Here is a 17,263-nt window from a genome sequence, read left to right on the forward strand (position 1 = left end):
GAAAATAAATGAATGAACAGATTAAAATGAACAGTGACAAGACAGAATCCAAACAGTTTGAAAGAAAATTGAAGCACAAAGGAACTCATATTGTTAAAGTTAGGGTAAAAAGGTCAATGGTGGATTCAAAAGAGCTACCATTTTCAGGTTTTTAAAGCAAAATCTTTAAATGGCTTGAAAGTAGTATGTTGGAATATTCCCAGTATATCAAATTAAAAAGCCAGGAGAACACCCGTGTAGTATTTTATCTCTTTGTAACATTCCATGTCTGGGCTATATCTGTATTGATGTGTAAAGATGTCTAAGATCTTGGGTGTGGGTAGAAAAACAATCACAGTAAATAAAAACAAGGAGAGTCACAGAATGTTGGCCAATCATTTTTGTCATGTAAAGATCTAAAAATCCACCAAGAAAACCAAGCTGTTAGCTGAAGGGAACGACACTAACACTCTCAGTCCTTCAAATGACCTTAAAACCCTTTACCAGTTCTGTGTTCTCCACATCTACCTTCTCAACACACCTCCTCACACCTGCAACTGCCTTGCCTACATGCCAGAGAGCTCTGAGCACCTGCAGTGATACATCACTGCCACCTGTAACTGTCCTGGCTAGTTTCACGTCAATTTGACACAAGCTAGAGTCATTAGGGAAAAGAGACTCTCAACTGAAAAAAATAACTCCATAAGATTGCCTGTGGGTAAGTCTGTAGTGCATTTTCTTAATTAGTGATTAATGTGGGAAGGTCCAGCCTGTAGGTAGTGCCATGCCTGGGCAGGTGGTCCTGGAGTGTGTAACAAAGCAGGCTGAGCAAGCCACGGGAAGCAGCCAGTAAGCAGCACCCCTCCCCGGCCTCAATCAGTTCTGGCCTTGAGTTCCTGCCTTGACTTCTCTGGGTGATGGATTACAAGCTATAAGATGAAATAAACCTATTCCTCAAGTTGCTTTTGGTCATGGTGTTTGTCATGGGATTAGGAACAGCATCTGATACAGAAATTAGGAGTAGGGTGTTGATATAACAGAATGGCCATGTTTTGGGGAGGATTGTGGAAAGACTTTGGAAGTTTGAGCTGGGGAATTCTTTGAGTGTTCAGAGCTTAATGAGCTTTTGCAGAAACTTAAACAATAATGCTGAGGATACAGATAATGGAGACGTGGCTGTGAAAGTTCAGAGGGAAATTTAAGAGTCACTTAAAGACTACAGGACCATTTGTTAATCATTTACAGTGTCCAGTTAACTGGCGCTTAAGAGTCAGCTGTGATTAACAAGAGACAAGCACCACTGAATTGAAACCTTTGCTTTAAGGCCACAATTGATATTGGTTAGCTGAGCTGAGAAATTAGCTGTGATTAATAAGAGACCAGTGTTATCTAGGATCAAAAATCTGGGATTATCGATCTCAATTATTATCTGTTCTCGAGGTCAGAACACGGAAGTCGTGGTCTAGAGAGGGCCGAGGCTGCATCTCAGGCTGACAGCCAAACTTGGTAATGTGGTAGAGTCTCTCAGCTGGTACTGCTTTTGAAGGCATGAAAGGGTCATGGAGAGCAGCTGAAGCTTGGTGCAGAGAGGCCATTGGTGATGGTGCAGCCTCGGTTGCAGTTGAAGTTCCAGGATTGAAGCAGTCATGGAGAGAAGTTGAGGCTTGGCATCATGTGACAGGGTTAGAGTCCCTTTAAAAAGCCTAGGAGAGGCTACTGGTGAAAATACAGCCTAGCTGTAGCAGAGACCCAACATTTTGGAGATAGCAGTACTGTGGGACAACCACCGTAGATAACAGAAGCTGTAGGGTGGAGCTAGCCTGAACTAGGAGACGAGCTGTGATTGTGTACTGTGGTAGGCAGAAGTGGAGAAATGGAGCTGTGCCAAGGCTGCCCCAGGATCCTGAGTGGGTCCCAGGCCTCAAACACGGGGTTATTTACACTACTGAAGACTGCAGCGGCCCTGCTTCTTCACTCTAGAATGAGGAGGCATTTAACGTTTTCTTTGTTTGTTTGTTTGTTTGTTTGTTTAGTTTTTCAAGACAGTTTCTCTATGTAATAGCCCTGGCTGTCCTGGAATTTACTTCGTAGACCAGGCTGGCCTCAAACTACAGAAATCCGCCAAGTGCTGGGATTAAAGGTGTGTGCCAACACACTGGCCTTAACTTATTTTTTTCATTGTACTGGACCCCACAGTTCAGAGGCTGAAATTTAGAGGGTTTGGAGTTTGGGGGAGACTTTGGAGTTTTATAGAAATTTTAGAGAGACTATGGGTATTTTAGAAACATTGATTTTTTTGTTTTTGGAGATGAAAGAGACTGGATATTTTAAGAAACTGAACTTTAAAGTATTGAATTTGTTTTGTTTTTCAAGACAGGGCTCACTATGTCGCTCTGACTATCCTGGAACTCATTATGTAGACCAGGTTAGCCTCAAACTCACAGAGAACTGCCTGCCTCTGCTTTCCAAGTGCTGGTATTAAAGGCGTGTGGCATTATACTGGCTAAAGCATTAAAAATTTAAAGACTGTAGGACTTTTAAAGTTATACTATGTTTATATTGTGACATTATTATGAGGTCTTGGGAATGAACAAAAAAGAAAGGTTATTGTTTAATAGTGTTATATTGGTGTGTCCAGGTGACAAAGGTCAGTCAGTTATCCTCTTCTTATGTCAATTGACACAAGCTAGAGTATTCTGGGTAGAGGCACTCTCAGTTGAGAAAATGCCTCCTTAAGATTTGCCCGTAGGCCAGTCTTGAGTGTATTTTCTTATTTAGTGATTGATGTGGGGAGGCCCAGCCTGTTGTGGGTAGGTGGCATATAAGTATCGAAGAAAGCAGGCTGAGCAAGCCATGGCGAGCAAGCCAGTAAGTAGCACTCCTCTGTTGCCTCTGCATCAGCTCCTGCCTGCATTTCTGCCCTTGCTTCCCTGGATGATGGGCTGCAACCTGTAAGAAGAAATAAACCTGGGGACTGGAGAGATGGCTCAGCAGTTAAGAGCACTGGCTGCTCTTCCAGAGGACCTGAGTTCAGTTCCCAGCAACCACATGATGGTTCAAAACCATCTATAATTAGATCTGGTGCCCTCTTCCAGCATGCAGGCATACAGGCATACTTAATAAATCTTAGAAAAAAGAGAGAGATTCTTATAAAGACAGAAAGAAGAAATAAACCCTTGCCCTCCCCCAGTTGTTTTTGGTCATAGTGTTCTGTCACAGCTATAGAAATCCTAATAACACAGTGATGCTCAGCCAAGAACTGAAGTGCGAGCTAATACACAAACACACACACACACACACACACACACACACACACACGAGAACTGTTCATGTAGCCCTTTGCCTTCTGCCACAGGTGAAAGGCTTTAGCTTTTGATGACTGCTTAGCTGCTGTAAGGTAAACGGGGGAGGCTAGTGAACTTGCAGGTCAGTTGTACAGCAGGTGGCTTTGCCAACCCAGAAAAGGTGATGGAGAGAGCTGAGTCATCTCTTTCGAAGAAGGAACACTAGAGGGTCTTAGGTCAACCTATGAATGGTCAAAGGGACAGACAGACAGCTGGGGCACGGGTGGATTCCTTTTTCATTAGGCATAGGTCTAGAATGACCTCTCTTTGTTTTAGCATGTCTCAGTCTGGGACCTGCTTAGCACTTCTGGAGCAGCTCAGAGTAGACGATGGCTGTCTGAGTCCACATACCCAGAGGAGGTGCTTCCCTTAGCCTCCAGGCATGTGGCTCTAGTGGAGACACAGACGACACTGCCTAAGCATCCAGCCCTCCTGCCCTCCACCTTGTCACAGTCTTTCCAGGAAAAGAGAGTTTAGAAAGGACCTCTTGGCCAAATGCTACTAAAGATTGCTCTCTTATTTTTTAAAAGGGATTAAGAAAATGGTATATTTGTAACCAAACATGAGTGACCATGTCCCCAGAACAAGAACTCAAGTTGCCTGAATGACATGTTCTCCCTTCTTATTTTTTTCCCTTTCCCAATAATTGGACTCAGTTGCCTTGTCTTTCACTTGAGGTCGAGGTGGGTAAAGATGCTGCAATTGAAATCCTTGCAGTCAGAGGGAACACTTGCTGCCTTCAGGCAGTGTGGCCCTCTCTTTCAGAACTGGCTGTCCCACTGCCCTCTGTGTGCCATAAGAGAAGAGCAGGCAGGTCTCAGGAATGCATTTCTCAGTGCAGAAGCCTGTGCATGGTGCATTTATCACTCCAGCAGGCCTGTGCTGCTTGCATGCTAGATGCTGTTAGTCCTGAGTGGAGAATTTGGTTGGTTCTTTGTGTCTCTGGTTTTGTTGTTGGTCTTGAGCCCTTTCTATAGCTATCCATAGCTTTAAAAACTTTAGATATTTTATTTTATATAGACGAATGTTCTGCCTGGATATATGTCCATGCCCCATTGTGTACATGGTCCTACAGGGGTCGGAAGAGGGCACTGGATCGACTGGAGTGACAAGCAGTTGTGAGCTACCGTGTGGGCGCTGGGAATAGAGCCCAGGTCCTCTGCGAGAGCAGCCAGTGCTGAGCCGTGTCTCCGTCCCTCGTGGTCGTTTAAAGCAGAAACTGATTGAGCCAAGAGTGCTGCTGGACGGTGAGAGTGGTGGGTGGCGTTAGGCCCCGCCACTGCTGAGCTCCCAAAGCATTCGAGACATAGCTTCCCTTGCTCAGACACTGTTGCCTTTTGCATAAATAAGCTAGTAAATTTTTTGGGGGGTGGGGGGGCTTTCAAGATAAGGTTTCTCTGCATAGCCCTGGCTGTCCTGGAACTCTTTGTAGCCCAGGCTGGCCTCAAACTCATAGAGATCCACCTGTCTCTGTCTCCCCAGCGCTGAATTAAAGGCGTGCGCCACCATGCTCTTCCAGCTGGTGATTTTTTGAACACCCACTGGATCTTTAGATACGAATTGTTCATTACCATAACAAAGTACTGTTGGCTGGGTGACTTTATTAGCTCACAGTTCCAATTAAATTATGAGGGTCTACGTGGTGATGCTTTTCTTTCTGGGAGAATCTTGATATTGTGCAAGTTTTTTGTTTTGTTTTTTGTTTTGTGTGTGTGTGTGTGTGTGTGTGTGTGTGTGTGTGTGTGTGTGTGTGTCTGATCTTGCTTTCCTTAAGGCAACCAAGATTCCATTATGGAGGCCCAACACCAGTGACTCATATAATCCTAACCACTTCTCAAAGGTTCTGAGTCTTTATGCTGTAGTCAGAATTGTCTCCACCTTCTCACTACTCACAGTGGGATTGAATGACAATGTATCAACCTTTCAGGGACACTGATCATAGGAAGATCCTTTTGACTTAAGTATGGGTGATGTAATCATAGTTGAGGGGTGTGCTGGGATTTGGATTGATCCCAAGCAGTTCCTCCATACCCAGGCTCCTGAGCAACAACACTACAGACAGTCATGATGCTGGCCACCTGGGGCTTTCTTGTACCTGATGTCCTCCTCGATGCTCCTGAACAGACAGGCCATTTTGGGGATAGATTCCAGATCGGGCTATGGTGCACCTGTAGTCTTCTCTGGTTCTCAGCACATTTCCTATCCTCTTCTGCTTCAGCACAGCATCTCAGCCTCCAGGCCCACTAATGGATCCACTGACCAAGGGGTCCTGTGGGAGTCAGCTGGCACAAACCCTCCTCTGGAAAGCGAAGTCATCTCTCTCCTTCGGCATCCAGCCCCTTCAGACTTGGCCAACGAAAGACCCTGAACTCGAGTCCCAGGTCAACCTGTAAGTAAGTAAAAGGAGTGTCTTGCTGGGGGCTCTCGTTCACCATCTGCACATGGGGCAGGGGTGGCGGCCTTGGCAGAATGTTTTCTTCTGAGATCTCTTACTCATATATTTGGCAGTGTTCATTGGGCATCTGTGCAGGCCAAGCCTTGTGTCAGGCATAATGAGCAGGGTGGCCCAGTTCCGGCCTTAGGGGACTTAACAGCTCATAGGCAGATAGTCATTCACCTGTGCTGTTGCAAAGAGTTCTAACAGGCTAGGAAACGTGCCACGAGACGGGTTGTCTCCATTCAGTAACCATTTAGGAAATGTCTCTGTGTACCTGCAGCATTCTGGGGTCTAAGCAAAGATATCTTCTTTACCCTTCAGTCTCAAGTTGCATGTGGAAAAAAACACGTATAACTCAGAAGAAATCCTAATGCTAACTGTAAAATAAGGGACGCATCAGTGGACTCTCACATGCCTGGGGTTGCCCTGGGGTTGCTCTGTGTGTCCCCCATTGCTCCCGAGCCCCAGGCCTTTGTCACACACACAGGCTGTGATGTTTGTTAGATGAAGGTTGAATGAGAGTGTTACGGGGGAGGGGAGCTTAGCACGCCACAGGAATCCATGACATTAGGTACGGGGCTGTGACTGGCTTCGAGACAGGAAATACTTGCTCTGTCCGACACATATTCATCCGATTTGCTGGACCCAGTGGTCTGAGAGAGTCAAGAACAGGTGGACCGGCATGGGTCAGAATCACCTGGGAAGCCTAAGGAACAACTTAGGCCTGAGAATCCCCCAGGGACTCTGTGGATCTGGAGAAGGTGAAAGGGGACATTTTCAGATGCCCACCTGCAAGAAGCTCACAGCATATCCAAGGAGCCAGAGGAGACGCAGCAGAAAGTGTTAGTGGGGAAGCGAGTGCTGGAGATGGTGAGGGCTGGGCTCAGCCCTGTGGGAGGAGCTGGGTCAGGCAGGAGGTGGGTACCAAGGCCGCTCTGAACACTGGCCAATGGCCCCGAAAAGGCTCACATCCAGGAAGGTGTGTTCTAGAGGTGCTGACAAACCTGATGGATGATAAGTCAGCCATCAGCCTGGCCTATGCATGGCAGTCACCGCTGGAGAAGCTACGGAAGTCCCCACGGTCCCTCCAAAGTTTTGATGTCTAGGATTGGTCACAAGCTCCAATGATTCTCAGCTGTAGCCAACAATGAGAACGACAGTTGTAACCACCATGATGAAATATGCATGGATCAATCCCGAAGCCCCTATATGCCCAGCTGAGGGGTCTGAACATGCTGTTAAGCAGTGGGAGCCATTGATAGCTTTGCGAATCTTCAGAGGAAATGTGAAAGACAATATGCAGAGGGAAATTGCTGATTGCTGGTGCCTGGTGCAGCCCGAGGGAAACTGGTGTGCGTCACCACTGCCATTCAAAGCCACTCCCATACCACCATAAGTTGCCTCTTAGGTGATTGAGAATTCATTGTCACCTTGATTGAAATGGAACTTTTAGGATGTACTTTAATACTCAGTTCACCCAGGGCTGCAGCTGCCTACAGTGGCCACAGGGCTAGGGCTGGGCCTCCAACGCTGCACTGCTCTGTAGGACTGGGGATTTGGCATGCAGTGAGTAGGTAACCCAAGACCTTCAGAAACAGCTCAGGTGAGTTAGCTAGCAAGCAGAGCCAGAGAGGCTTTCTTTGTGGACCACAAGTTCCCCAGCACCACACAGTAAAGCACGAAGGGGTGGGGCAAGGCTGCTGGAGAGTCAGAAAACCAACAAGGGAGCCACCCAAGCTGGCAACCTCTGGCCCTATTGGCTAATATAGGGCGCAAGGGGCGGGGCCTAGCGCTCATGGTGGGGGGTAAGAGGAGGGTGTTTGTGGCCACTGGGTAGGCCACTATGCTAGTCCGGTGGCTGGGTGACTGGGTCCCCCTTGGGAAAGATCATGACACCTGCCTAGTTCAGAGCCTTCACAGGCAATCCTCCTTCTCCACCTAGGAAGGACGGATCAGGCTAAGGGCTGTACTAGGGACAGACAAGACTCAAAAGTGATTCTACCTGGAGTCTTTGGAAAGCAGCCTAAATTCGCCCTATTCAGTCATCCAAAACCCAAAACCAGACAGTTATCTAGAGTTAACTATGCTTTACACACAAGGAAGTGGAGACCTCGGAGGTCAAGAGACTTGTGTAGTTGTGACTGGGGATTTGATCCTGTGTTTGTCCAGTCCATGCCCACCAGTTAGCCTTGGTGCACCAGGGAATATCAGTATCCCCGGTGCATTTTGGTAATATCGAGTCCTGTCTGTGGATGTCAGTGGAGTTGACCAGGACAGTGCTGGGTATTTGCTAATGCTAATGTTCTCTGCCAGCAAAGGCCTCTGGTGAAACTTTGAAAGTTTCCTGAGCACCTGTTTGTTGTGATTGGCCTTGAACTGGGCATTGGAGTGTAAAGGTAAAGTTGGGTTTACACCAGTGCTGGTAACTTGGGTGTTTAATGACTTCTCAGTGGGATAAGCAGCTGGAATTTGAGGACTTTACTGGGTAGGTGTGGAGAGACCTTTCCAAAGGTGAGCATCATTAAGACCCCCTGGGTGGTAGGATACCTTGAGCAGTCTGGTTTGGATAGTAGTAGAGTGGTGAGCAGTGAGCCTGCTTGGTGGACAGAAGCCAAGCTCTGAGGAACCTGGGCCTGGACTCTGAGTAGAGCAGAGACTGTTGAGATTTGCATCCTGGGAAGCTAATGGCTGCAGTGGGCAGCTAGGTTTAGGTGAGATGGACCTAATGGCGGGTAGGTGTTTTGAGGGAGCAGGAATGATGGGCTCAGAAGTGTTTTGGAGGAGGGTTGGGATGGACCTGAATGTGCATGGGGAGGCAAGGAAGGGAGCTTCAGGGTAGTTTTTGGTCTTATCACCAATAAGTGGCCCTAAGATGTGGCAATAGAAAGCCTAAGATAGACCCAGACTGAGAAAGTGAGGCAGGCGCTGTTGGGGCCGAAGAGGTTCACCCTTGCATATGCAGGCATAGGGCCCACTTAGGGAAGACTGGAGGGATGTGAACTGGACTTGAAAAGCAGCGGGACCCCTTCTCTCTTTTCTCTTTAGTGTATTTAAATGGGCAGAGGTGTGTAGGGCTGTTCTAGGAGGCAAGGTCAGCATGGGCAAGGCACAGACAGGACTGTCCTGGAATGTGCTTGAGGAACAGTGTGTCCTGGCTAGCTTAGTTGTCTCTCAGCACTCGGCACTCGCTGGGAGGTGCTGACGAGTTCCGGGAGCATTGTAAGGTTCTCAGGGGGTCTTGAGGCGAGCGATCTGTTTAAGGGGTGTGTGAGAGAACAAGTCACAAGCGACTGTGTTCAGTGAGAAAGCGGAAGTACAAGATGGACTGAAGGGTCTGTCAGCTGTCCGTCCCAGAAACCCAACTCAGACTAACTAGCTGAGCAGGACGGAGGGGAGAACGCTGGTGACAGGCTGGTGACAGGCTGGTGACAGGCTGGTGACGGCACAGGCCTTGCTTCTGGCCCTCGATCCAGGGACGCCAGTGCTCTTGTCAGGGTGGTTTTCTCTTCTCTCCCGCCTCTTACCTCCCCCTCCCTCCCCAGCTCTGCCTCCTTTACCCACGGTTTTCACTGCTAGTGCCATGTGATCGCAGCCAGCTCTGTGACTCGAGGGCAAACCTTTCCTCCGCAGCTGGAAGACTCTGGGGAAGGGCTCCAGTTACCCAGGGCCAATGTGAGAGTCCTTACCTTGGCAGCAGAGCAGCCTCAGAGAAGAAAAGCACGCGACGTGACTGGGGCGTGAAAGCCAGTGGTTGGAGAGAGGTCGTATGGCTCTCCACAAAGATAACTGGGGAGGCTTTGTCACAACCATACATCATGGACTCTCTTCACTGAGATTCCTAGTGGTGGGAGGCAGGGACCAGGGGAGGGGACAAATGCAGCAGAAGCCTTGGTGCTGAGAGCTGGTTGACTGCTGATCAGGAAGTCGGGACACGCCTCTGAGAGCAGGGTATGTTGGGAATGAGGGGGGACAGCTTTCTGGGGTGTTCTTCACCTTTTAAATCCATGACTCATCAGACCATGAGATAAAACTTCTTCACAGGGGTATCACAGCTCAGTCTATAGCGAGAGCAGAGGAGGCTGTGAGGAGGATGGCCATTCTGGGCTGTGCTCCCTGAAAGGATGGCAGTCGGGAAGGAAGGCGTTTCAGTTTGGGTGCCCCTCCATTATCTTCCGGTTCTTGTCTGTCCGGTGGTCTTTCCCACTGCAATAGCGGTGTGCTTCTGGAAAGTCTGTAATTCAGACTCAGTTCTCTGCCGGGACTTAGTGATAGTTTACTTTTGATCTTTTGATGAAAATTGCCATTTATTTGAAAGTTTGTCACCAAGACGGACTGCTGAACAATATTTTATGGAGGCATGAAAAAAGTAGCTTTCAAAGGCTCTGAAAGATGATGTGTGCTCCTGGTGAAACACAGTGCTGGGTGGTAACTTTTTGTTTATAATTAGGGACATTCTGTTCCCTCTCTTTTTGTCTTTTTATGGGTATAGGAGATGGCCCTAACCTGAGTGACTAGACAGAGTGGCAGTCCTGCTAAAGGTGTCAGGAGAGAGGCTGACTTGTGGTGTGAGATGTTTGGGGGCTGCTAGGATGTCCATTGACCTGGGGAGACACGTCAGTCAGGGGTTTTAACAGGGTGAGGTTATTACGTTTAAACCCTCCCCACTACAGGAGGAGACTGGCCCCTCAGTCGCCCCCACTCTCGTGGGTCTGCTGCTGCTGGGGGCTCTTACTTTACTTTGCCTCCTGTTCCCATTTGGGAAGACCCACCTGAGTCTTTGGGACGGCATAGGCCTGTCTGTCCGTCCCTGTGGGAGGAGATAGTCACGAGACAGCAGTTCCCCTGGCCACCACCTGAGCAACCATCTGCCCTCTGCACATGCATCTCTCCCCTCGGGTTGTTCAAGAGTCTCAACTTGAGGAAGAGCAGAGGAGTCTGCTGGGCTGGAGAACTTGTCCTCGTTTGCCAGCACAACACGGACAATAAGGAAATTTGTGTTTTTCTACCCATCTGCCTGGCTCCCGCCACTCCTCTTCTGACTGCAGCCAAAGAGAAGACAGGCTCGGATGCTTTGGAGCGGCTTTCTCCCCCGTCTCATTCATTTGTTCTCCCCGTCAGCATTGAGTCCCTGGCACATAGAAGTACCCGCCAATATTTGTGAGGTGACAGTCAATAGGAAGCACAGAGGCTCGTCAGGAGGCTTTGGACTGTGGAAGTCTATGCTAAAGCGAAGGCAGGGACAGTGGAAAGAGCAGAGACAGGACACCACAGGTGCTACACAGGTCCCCAGGCAGAGCCACCGTGTTGTCCCCAGTGGTAAAACGCTGGAGACCGCCTAACTGGAGTGGTGGCTGGATAAAACCGGACACGTTCGTTCAGTGGAGGACTGCATAGTCAGAAGAATACAGGAGCCTTGCTGGATTAGGAAAAGCCTCCAAGCTACACCATGCAGAGAAACTGCAACAAGGGCATGAGTAGGGTGTGTGGGCACTTAGGACATGTTCTCCATGGCGACTCATTCGAGGACACTTGGCCTCCTGCAGACACAAATCCCTGCATTGAATAGACATAGTTTGCTTATAACGTGCACAGCTCCTCTCCTGTACATCACATCATCCTGATACCACTCGTCAACCCTATGTAAATGCTATGTAAATATGTGCTATGCCGTGTTGTTTGGGGAACGAGAAAAGGGTCTGCACACGTGAGCACTGATGCTGAAAAGGGAAGGCTGTGTAGACACTTGGTTTGGTCGACCCCACAGGTGGGACCCTGCAATTGCAGAAGCCTGGTTAATTGCAGAAGCCTGGTTGTAGTCTGCTGCTCTTTGTGTTAAGAAGGAAGAGTGGGCTGGGCGGTGGCTCTAGTAGGGGACGTACTTGCCGCACAAGTGTAGTTCAGATGTAGGAACGGTGGCTTGCCTGTAACCCCTGCACTCATCAAGTGGAGACGAGATCCCTGCTGCCAATTTGCTAAACTAGCCAAATCCATAAGCTCTGGGTTGTATTGAGAGACCTTGTCTCAGTATATAATATGGAGAGTGGTTATAGAAGACACCTGCTGTCAACCTTGACCTCCACAGACACGCACGCACGCAAGCGTGCAGAACTAGAGGTGGGAGGACAGACGGAACTGTCCAGTGAGTAAAAGGTTTGCTGTGCAAGCTGGGCAGCACCTGGGTTCCATCCTCACAACCATGGAGAGATGGGAAGAGAAAACCAAGTCCACAGAGTTTCTTCTACCCCCCTGCCCCCAGCATACCAAACCACACACCAATAATAAATTAAAAGAAGCTAGAAGAGGGTGGGTTTGTATTGCTCTTCTTTGAGAACGTGTGCATCAGAATGTCTGACAGGAAGACGAGAAGCTGTCCATGTTGCTGTGGGCAGGGCAAGCAGGAGAAGAGAGATTTTTCCGCTTGCATCTTTGTATTGTTGAGTTTGAAGCGGGTGTGTGCACTGTCTCTGGGTAACGAAATCCAGATACATGGATATATCACACGGCTTTGAAAAGGTGATGCTGTGGAGGAGAACCCGGTGCTGGTCACTAGCTAGATACTGGTAGGAAAGGAACGCCCTTAAATGCAGGACAGAGGGTAGCTGTCTGGTTCACGAGATCAGGAGAGAGTCTGATTTGGAGTGTGTTACGTTTGGGGGTTGCTGGGGTATGTGTGGAACTGTGTTCAGCAATGGACAGTTATGGTTTGAGATGGAAAGATCTGAGGTGGGGGTTTGCTGTGAGGAGTTATATTGTGGTCATGTTTGTCGGCTCAGGAGTCCGGACGGGGGGGTGGGGGGGGGTGGCAGGGAGGTGGGCAGCGTGGAAGGGGAAAATACATCACTGACATTGACATGGAATTAAGGATGATGCTGAAGCACATGAAGGACTCATTGGTTGCTGTTTCATGTGACCTAAAAACAGGCAAGAAGATGGCCTCGCTCTCTGTGAGGACAGCCTGGCCCCTTTCTGGATGCCCAGAGCTCAGAAGTATTTCTGCAGCCCCTGCAGGAATAACTGCCAGAAGCCACCGTCCTCCCTAAGGAGGTTATGCCACTGCTAAGAATGGCATTCCTCTGACTGGAAAGTCTCGTTCTTTCCAGTTTTATACTCCACGAGGACCAGAAACTCATTTGGGGTGCTCAGCTCAAAATCCAGAACCAGAACACTATAAGGACACAGTGTAAACATTGATCATGTAGGGGTATGCTTTTTAAACATCAGCGCCTCCTCCCAAAATCCACCTTTACCGCACTCATTTTTGTAGACCCACTTTGACCTTAGGAAGTGACCAGCTTTTTCTTGTCCCTCAGAGTAATGCATGTTCTTAATCCTAATACTTCTGATTCCTGTATTTCTGCATGTTCTTTTTTTTTTTTTTCTGTTTACTCTAAAGAACATCCTCCCTTCTCTCAAATACCCTGTGCCATGAGTTTCAAAGTTTCATTTTCGGAGAGTCTCTGAGTCAGAGGAGCTTCGAGAGCAAGCATTTTAGAAAACATTTTAGTCTCTTGTTTGATCTGTAAATCACCAAAGAAAGAGTTGGCTGCTTCCCACAGAGTGGTCTGCGTGTGCCTGCAGGGAAATGGAGCGCAGGTCCGCAGAGTAGACCTAATCCAGCCCACACACTCAAATACAACACAGAAATCATTCAGAAGGTAGCCCGGGGCATCTCTCTCCTGGGTTACCTCAAGGCAGCAGTCATGTCAGCTCAACAAACTATTTTTTGTTTGAGACTATATTTTTGACATACTGGTATTGACTATGAGGGATCAAAATATGCCATTTTGGCATAAGGGATATTTTGGACTTGAAAGTAACTGAGTAAAAACAAACACAGGAAGCTCTCCCTTCCTCCACTGAAAGCAGGGCCTACCTCTCCCCACGTGCAGCTGCCCTGCTCTCCCCCGAACCAGGAGGACAGCTGTTTTCCAATGGATGAATCTGCATAAACCAGCCTTGCTGAGTAGCCTGCCAGCACCAGTTTCTACATGTTTACCTCTCCACGGTGCCCTGTCTCCTCACTGTGTATCACCTTTGTTAAGTGGTAACAGGTCCCCAAATCTAAGTGTTTCTTTCCTTTTCTTTCTTTCGAGTCTCCATTTGTATAACATTAGAAGAGGCTGGGTTTGCCTTTTCTAACGCTGCTGTTCTGCCTTTGGTCAGTTTAATTGGCACATCAGGCAGAGAGCAGAAAGAATGGCGAAGGAAGCTTTCCTCCCCTGACATCTAGGTACTTCCCAAAGTGACGCGCATTTTAGACTATAGCAAATTTTAGCTTTCTCCGACAATTTCCACAAAGTTGCTTGCTCTTCTCCGGCTGGTTGGTGCTCTGGCGCACGGCTGCTCGATCGGGCACGGGTGCGTTTTTATTGTGTTCGGACAGCACCGTGAGGGCTTTCGTGGGCCTCTTCTCATCACATCCTTCCTACAGGAAGTACCAAGACCAGCATGTGTTGGATTCGGTCAGCGATCCAATCCTGTTGTCATTACTGAGGCCTGGGAAGGGGCTCTTCTTGCCAAAGGGCAAGGAGAGAGTTACTTGTGGGCTAGACAGAGATAGGTAATTATCAGGCAGCCTTTATGAGCATACAACCTCTCCAGATGTCTAGACATTAGTTCATCTAAGTTTTGTTTCCGAGTTCTGTTTCCTTTGTAGGACCAGATTTCTCACTAAGCTACAATTTGTATGCACAGCATACAAGAACCCTGAGTAGAGCAGTTGGGTGCATTTTGATGGTTGCAGGTGATTGAGATTTGATGTCAGTCAGTCTCAACTGCTGTGACCGCTTAGGAAAGCCACCAATCTCAACACGAGCTTCGTCATGAAATGACATTTGGTCATTGTGATAGCGCTTACTGCCTTTTCTTTGTTCAGTCATAGAACTGGCCTTGTATAAACATCTGAAGACATTTTTTAGATTAACCTGAGGCACTTTTACAGTTTTATGGCTGACTAAGAGCAAATTTCACGTATGCACTATGTAACTCAGCTCCCTTCAGCCACCTGTGCCGTCATGAGCACAGGGCTTGTCTCGCCAGGCCTGACCCTCGAGAGGGCTCTGAAATGGTCTGTGTGTCTGTCCTGTCTCATCCTTGGTCACTTCTGCAGTGTAGCTGACCTTATCTCCAGTGTTACTCTCAACCTCCAGGACATGGCCATTCTCAGGCATCTGGAAGACTTTGCCCTAGAAGTGACCTTAATTTGTTTTGTATGGCCCCAAAGGGCTGGCTGTCTTGTGTGCATGCATGCATTGACCTACTAAGGGCCAACTCTGCCAGGTTTTTTATGTCAAGTGCTAAGGATTCAGCCTTGAACAGAAGCAACAGGATTAAGTTCTGGTGGAGAGTCAGACAGCTATTATATCAAATCCCTCTTTGTAATTTCTAGCCTAGGGAAAGGGGGTTCGGAGAAGATGAAGTTTGGAGAGGACTAGGTCCTAAGGCAAGTAGAAACTCAGCAAGTTGAAGGAAGAGGGAGGGAGGCTGTGGCTGGAGGGCTGGAGGGAGAGGGGAGCAGAGCCAGACTAGACAGGTGGCCGGGGGTGTAAGTGATGGCGAAGAAGTTTAGGGAAAACGAAAGGGTGTAGATGTAGGAGCAGCTGGCGGAAATTAAGCAGCAATGGATTGCAACTTGATATAGAAAAAGCCTGTTTAACAGGAAGACCAGAGAGCCGTGGGGCATAGTGTGGGTAAAGAAAGCTTTTTGAAGTCACTGGTAAAGGACACTCAGTCACAGATACTGGGTTGGACACCAGATGGTGCGTCAATCTCTGTACCTAAGCATCTCCAAAATTCTTCCCCCACCCAAGGAAGGAAGACAGAGATGAGGTGGTTTCTGGGGTTTTGTAGAGGAAATGCCTTGTGCTGGCATCCAGTGGGTGAGAAAGGAGCCTGTTTCACAGGCTGGCTGTAATATATCGTGGATGGAATATAGTTTTGTTAAAATTGCAGGTACATATAGATCCCACTCCCGAAGCTGCATACCAAGGAGGTGGCGGTGAGAACTGGGCATTTCTGTAGTTAGGCAAAAATACTCTTAGAGCAAACTTTAAAACTCTTACAGGGAAAGAACAAGACTGCATAAAATCATGGTGGCAAAGCATTCTATCTGTCAGAAAAATTAAGACCATGTAGAAGAGATTGAAATATCTACGTTCATATTTGAGATTTTCAGCCTGATCAGTGAAGAGACCAGGAACAAAAGGAAAACCGCTGTCTGGAAGATATTTGTAATTCATTCACTAAGAAAGGGTTGGTATTAAAAAGATAGAAACCCTACAGAGTAATTAGGAAAAGACCATAACAAATAAGAAAGGTGTGGCTAAAAGATGTGAAATAGGGAGCTCAGAACAGAGAGCACAGTGGCCAGTAAGGTTTAGGAAGAATGTCCTCAGATAACGTGGGGAAGCAAATTAAAACCACTCCTTCTTAAGACAACATGGCCTACCCTTCATACCAAAGCCCAAGTGCTGGCTAGGATATGGAATAAGTAGAACTCATGAGCTCCTCAGAGGAGAGGAGGGTGGGAAGGAAAATTGCCCCTTGGCAGGAAATGTAACAGTGTACCTGACCTGACCCCAGAGTTCCGCTCCTAGATATATAACTGGGGCATCACCTGTCCCTGTGGTCAAGGGTGTGTGTTACAGCATTGTTTAAATGTTAGAAGCAGGACCAGCAAGAGGACTCTTCAAGTAAAGGCACTTGCTGCCAAGCCTAAAGATCCAAGTTTAATCTTCAGGACCCACATGATGGAAAGAGAGAACCCACTCACACAATTTGTCTTCTGGCACCCTCACACATACACCATGGCACATGCACATCCATGTACATAAACAGACACATCAATAAACATAGTTTTTAAAAGTTACGAGCAGCAGAAGTGTCTGGCACTGGAGAGTGGAGATGCTGTCCGGAAGTGATGCTCCGGATGCTGTACCAGGGTCGGGTACATGAACTAGAGCTACAGTTGTCACCAATACAAACCTCCTAAGCATGTTGTTCAACCAGAGAAGCTACCTGCAGAGAGGTATGCATGGTAAGATGCTCATTTATGTAAAACTCAGTGTGTGTGATGGAGTGTGGTAGACTGCTTCTGTTGGTTGTAGAGGTATAGAAATGTGGGCTGGGAGTAGATACCTGTCAGTTCATAACTGTGTCAGAAGAATGAAGGATGAAAATGGGGCCAGGGAGAGGCTCACCAGTGTTTCACATGTATCTGTAGTATTCATTGTATGATTCTTTATCATTCATTATCTTGAAATATTTCAGAATTGAACAAATCAAAGGAAAAAGTCCAAATTATTTTTTTAGATTTTTTTAAATTATTTTATGTGTATGGGTTTTTGCCTGTATGTATGTATGTATGTATGTATGTATATACATCACATGAGTACCTGGCCCGTGGGAGTGGGAAGAGGGCATCAAATTCCCTGGAACTGGAGTTTCAGATGTTTGTGAGACACCATGTGGGTGTTGGGAATGGACCTAAGCCCTCTGCAATAGA

The 17,263-nt window shown here is 47.7% G+C and overlaps 1 protein-coding gene across 8 annotated transcripts in view; it reads left to right on the forward strand.

Annotated features, from left to right (window-relative positions):
- Positions 1-17,263, forward strand: part of Garnl3 (GTPase activating Rap/RanGAP domain like 3) — a 143,372-nt gene that overhangs the window by 13,027 nt on the left and 113,082 nt on the right. For 6 of the 8 annotated variants that reach the window (XM_042274836.2, XM_076568862.1, XM_016007154.3 and 3 more), the window contains exon 2: positions 5,542-5,712. In XM_042274836.2, coding sequence (XP_042130770.1) covers positions 5,542-5,712 — 171 coding nt within the window. Of the gene's footprint in view, positions 1-5,541; positions 5,717-17,263 lie in introns of all 8 variants that reach the window. The other 2 variants (XM_076568864.1, XM_042274840.2) reach the window with 1 other exon arrangement.

Source organism: Peromyscus maniculatus, chromosome 4 (assembly GCF_049852395.1).
Source record: "Peromyscus maniculatus bairdii isolate BWxNUB_F1_BW_parent chromosome 4, HU_Pman_BW_mat_3.1, whole genome shotgun sequence".
Classification (NCBI taxonomy): Eukaryota; Metazoa; Chordata; class Mammalia; order Rodentia; family Cricetidae; genus Peromyscus; species Peromyscus maniculatus.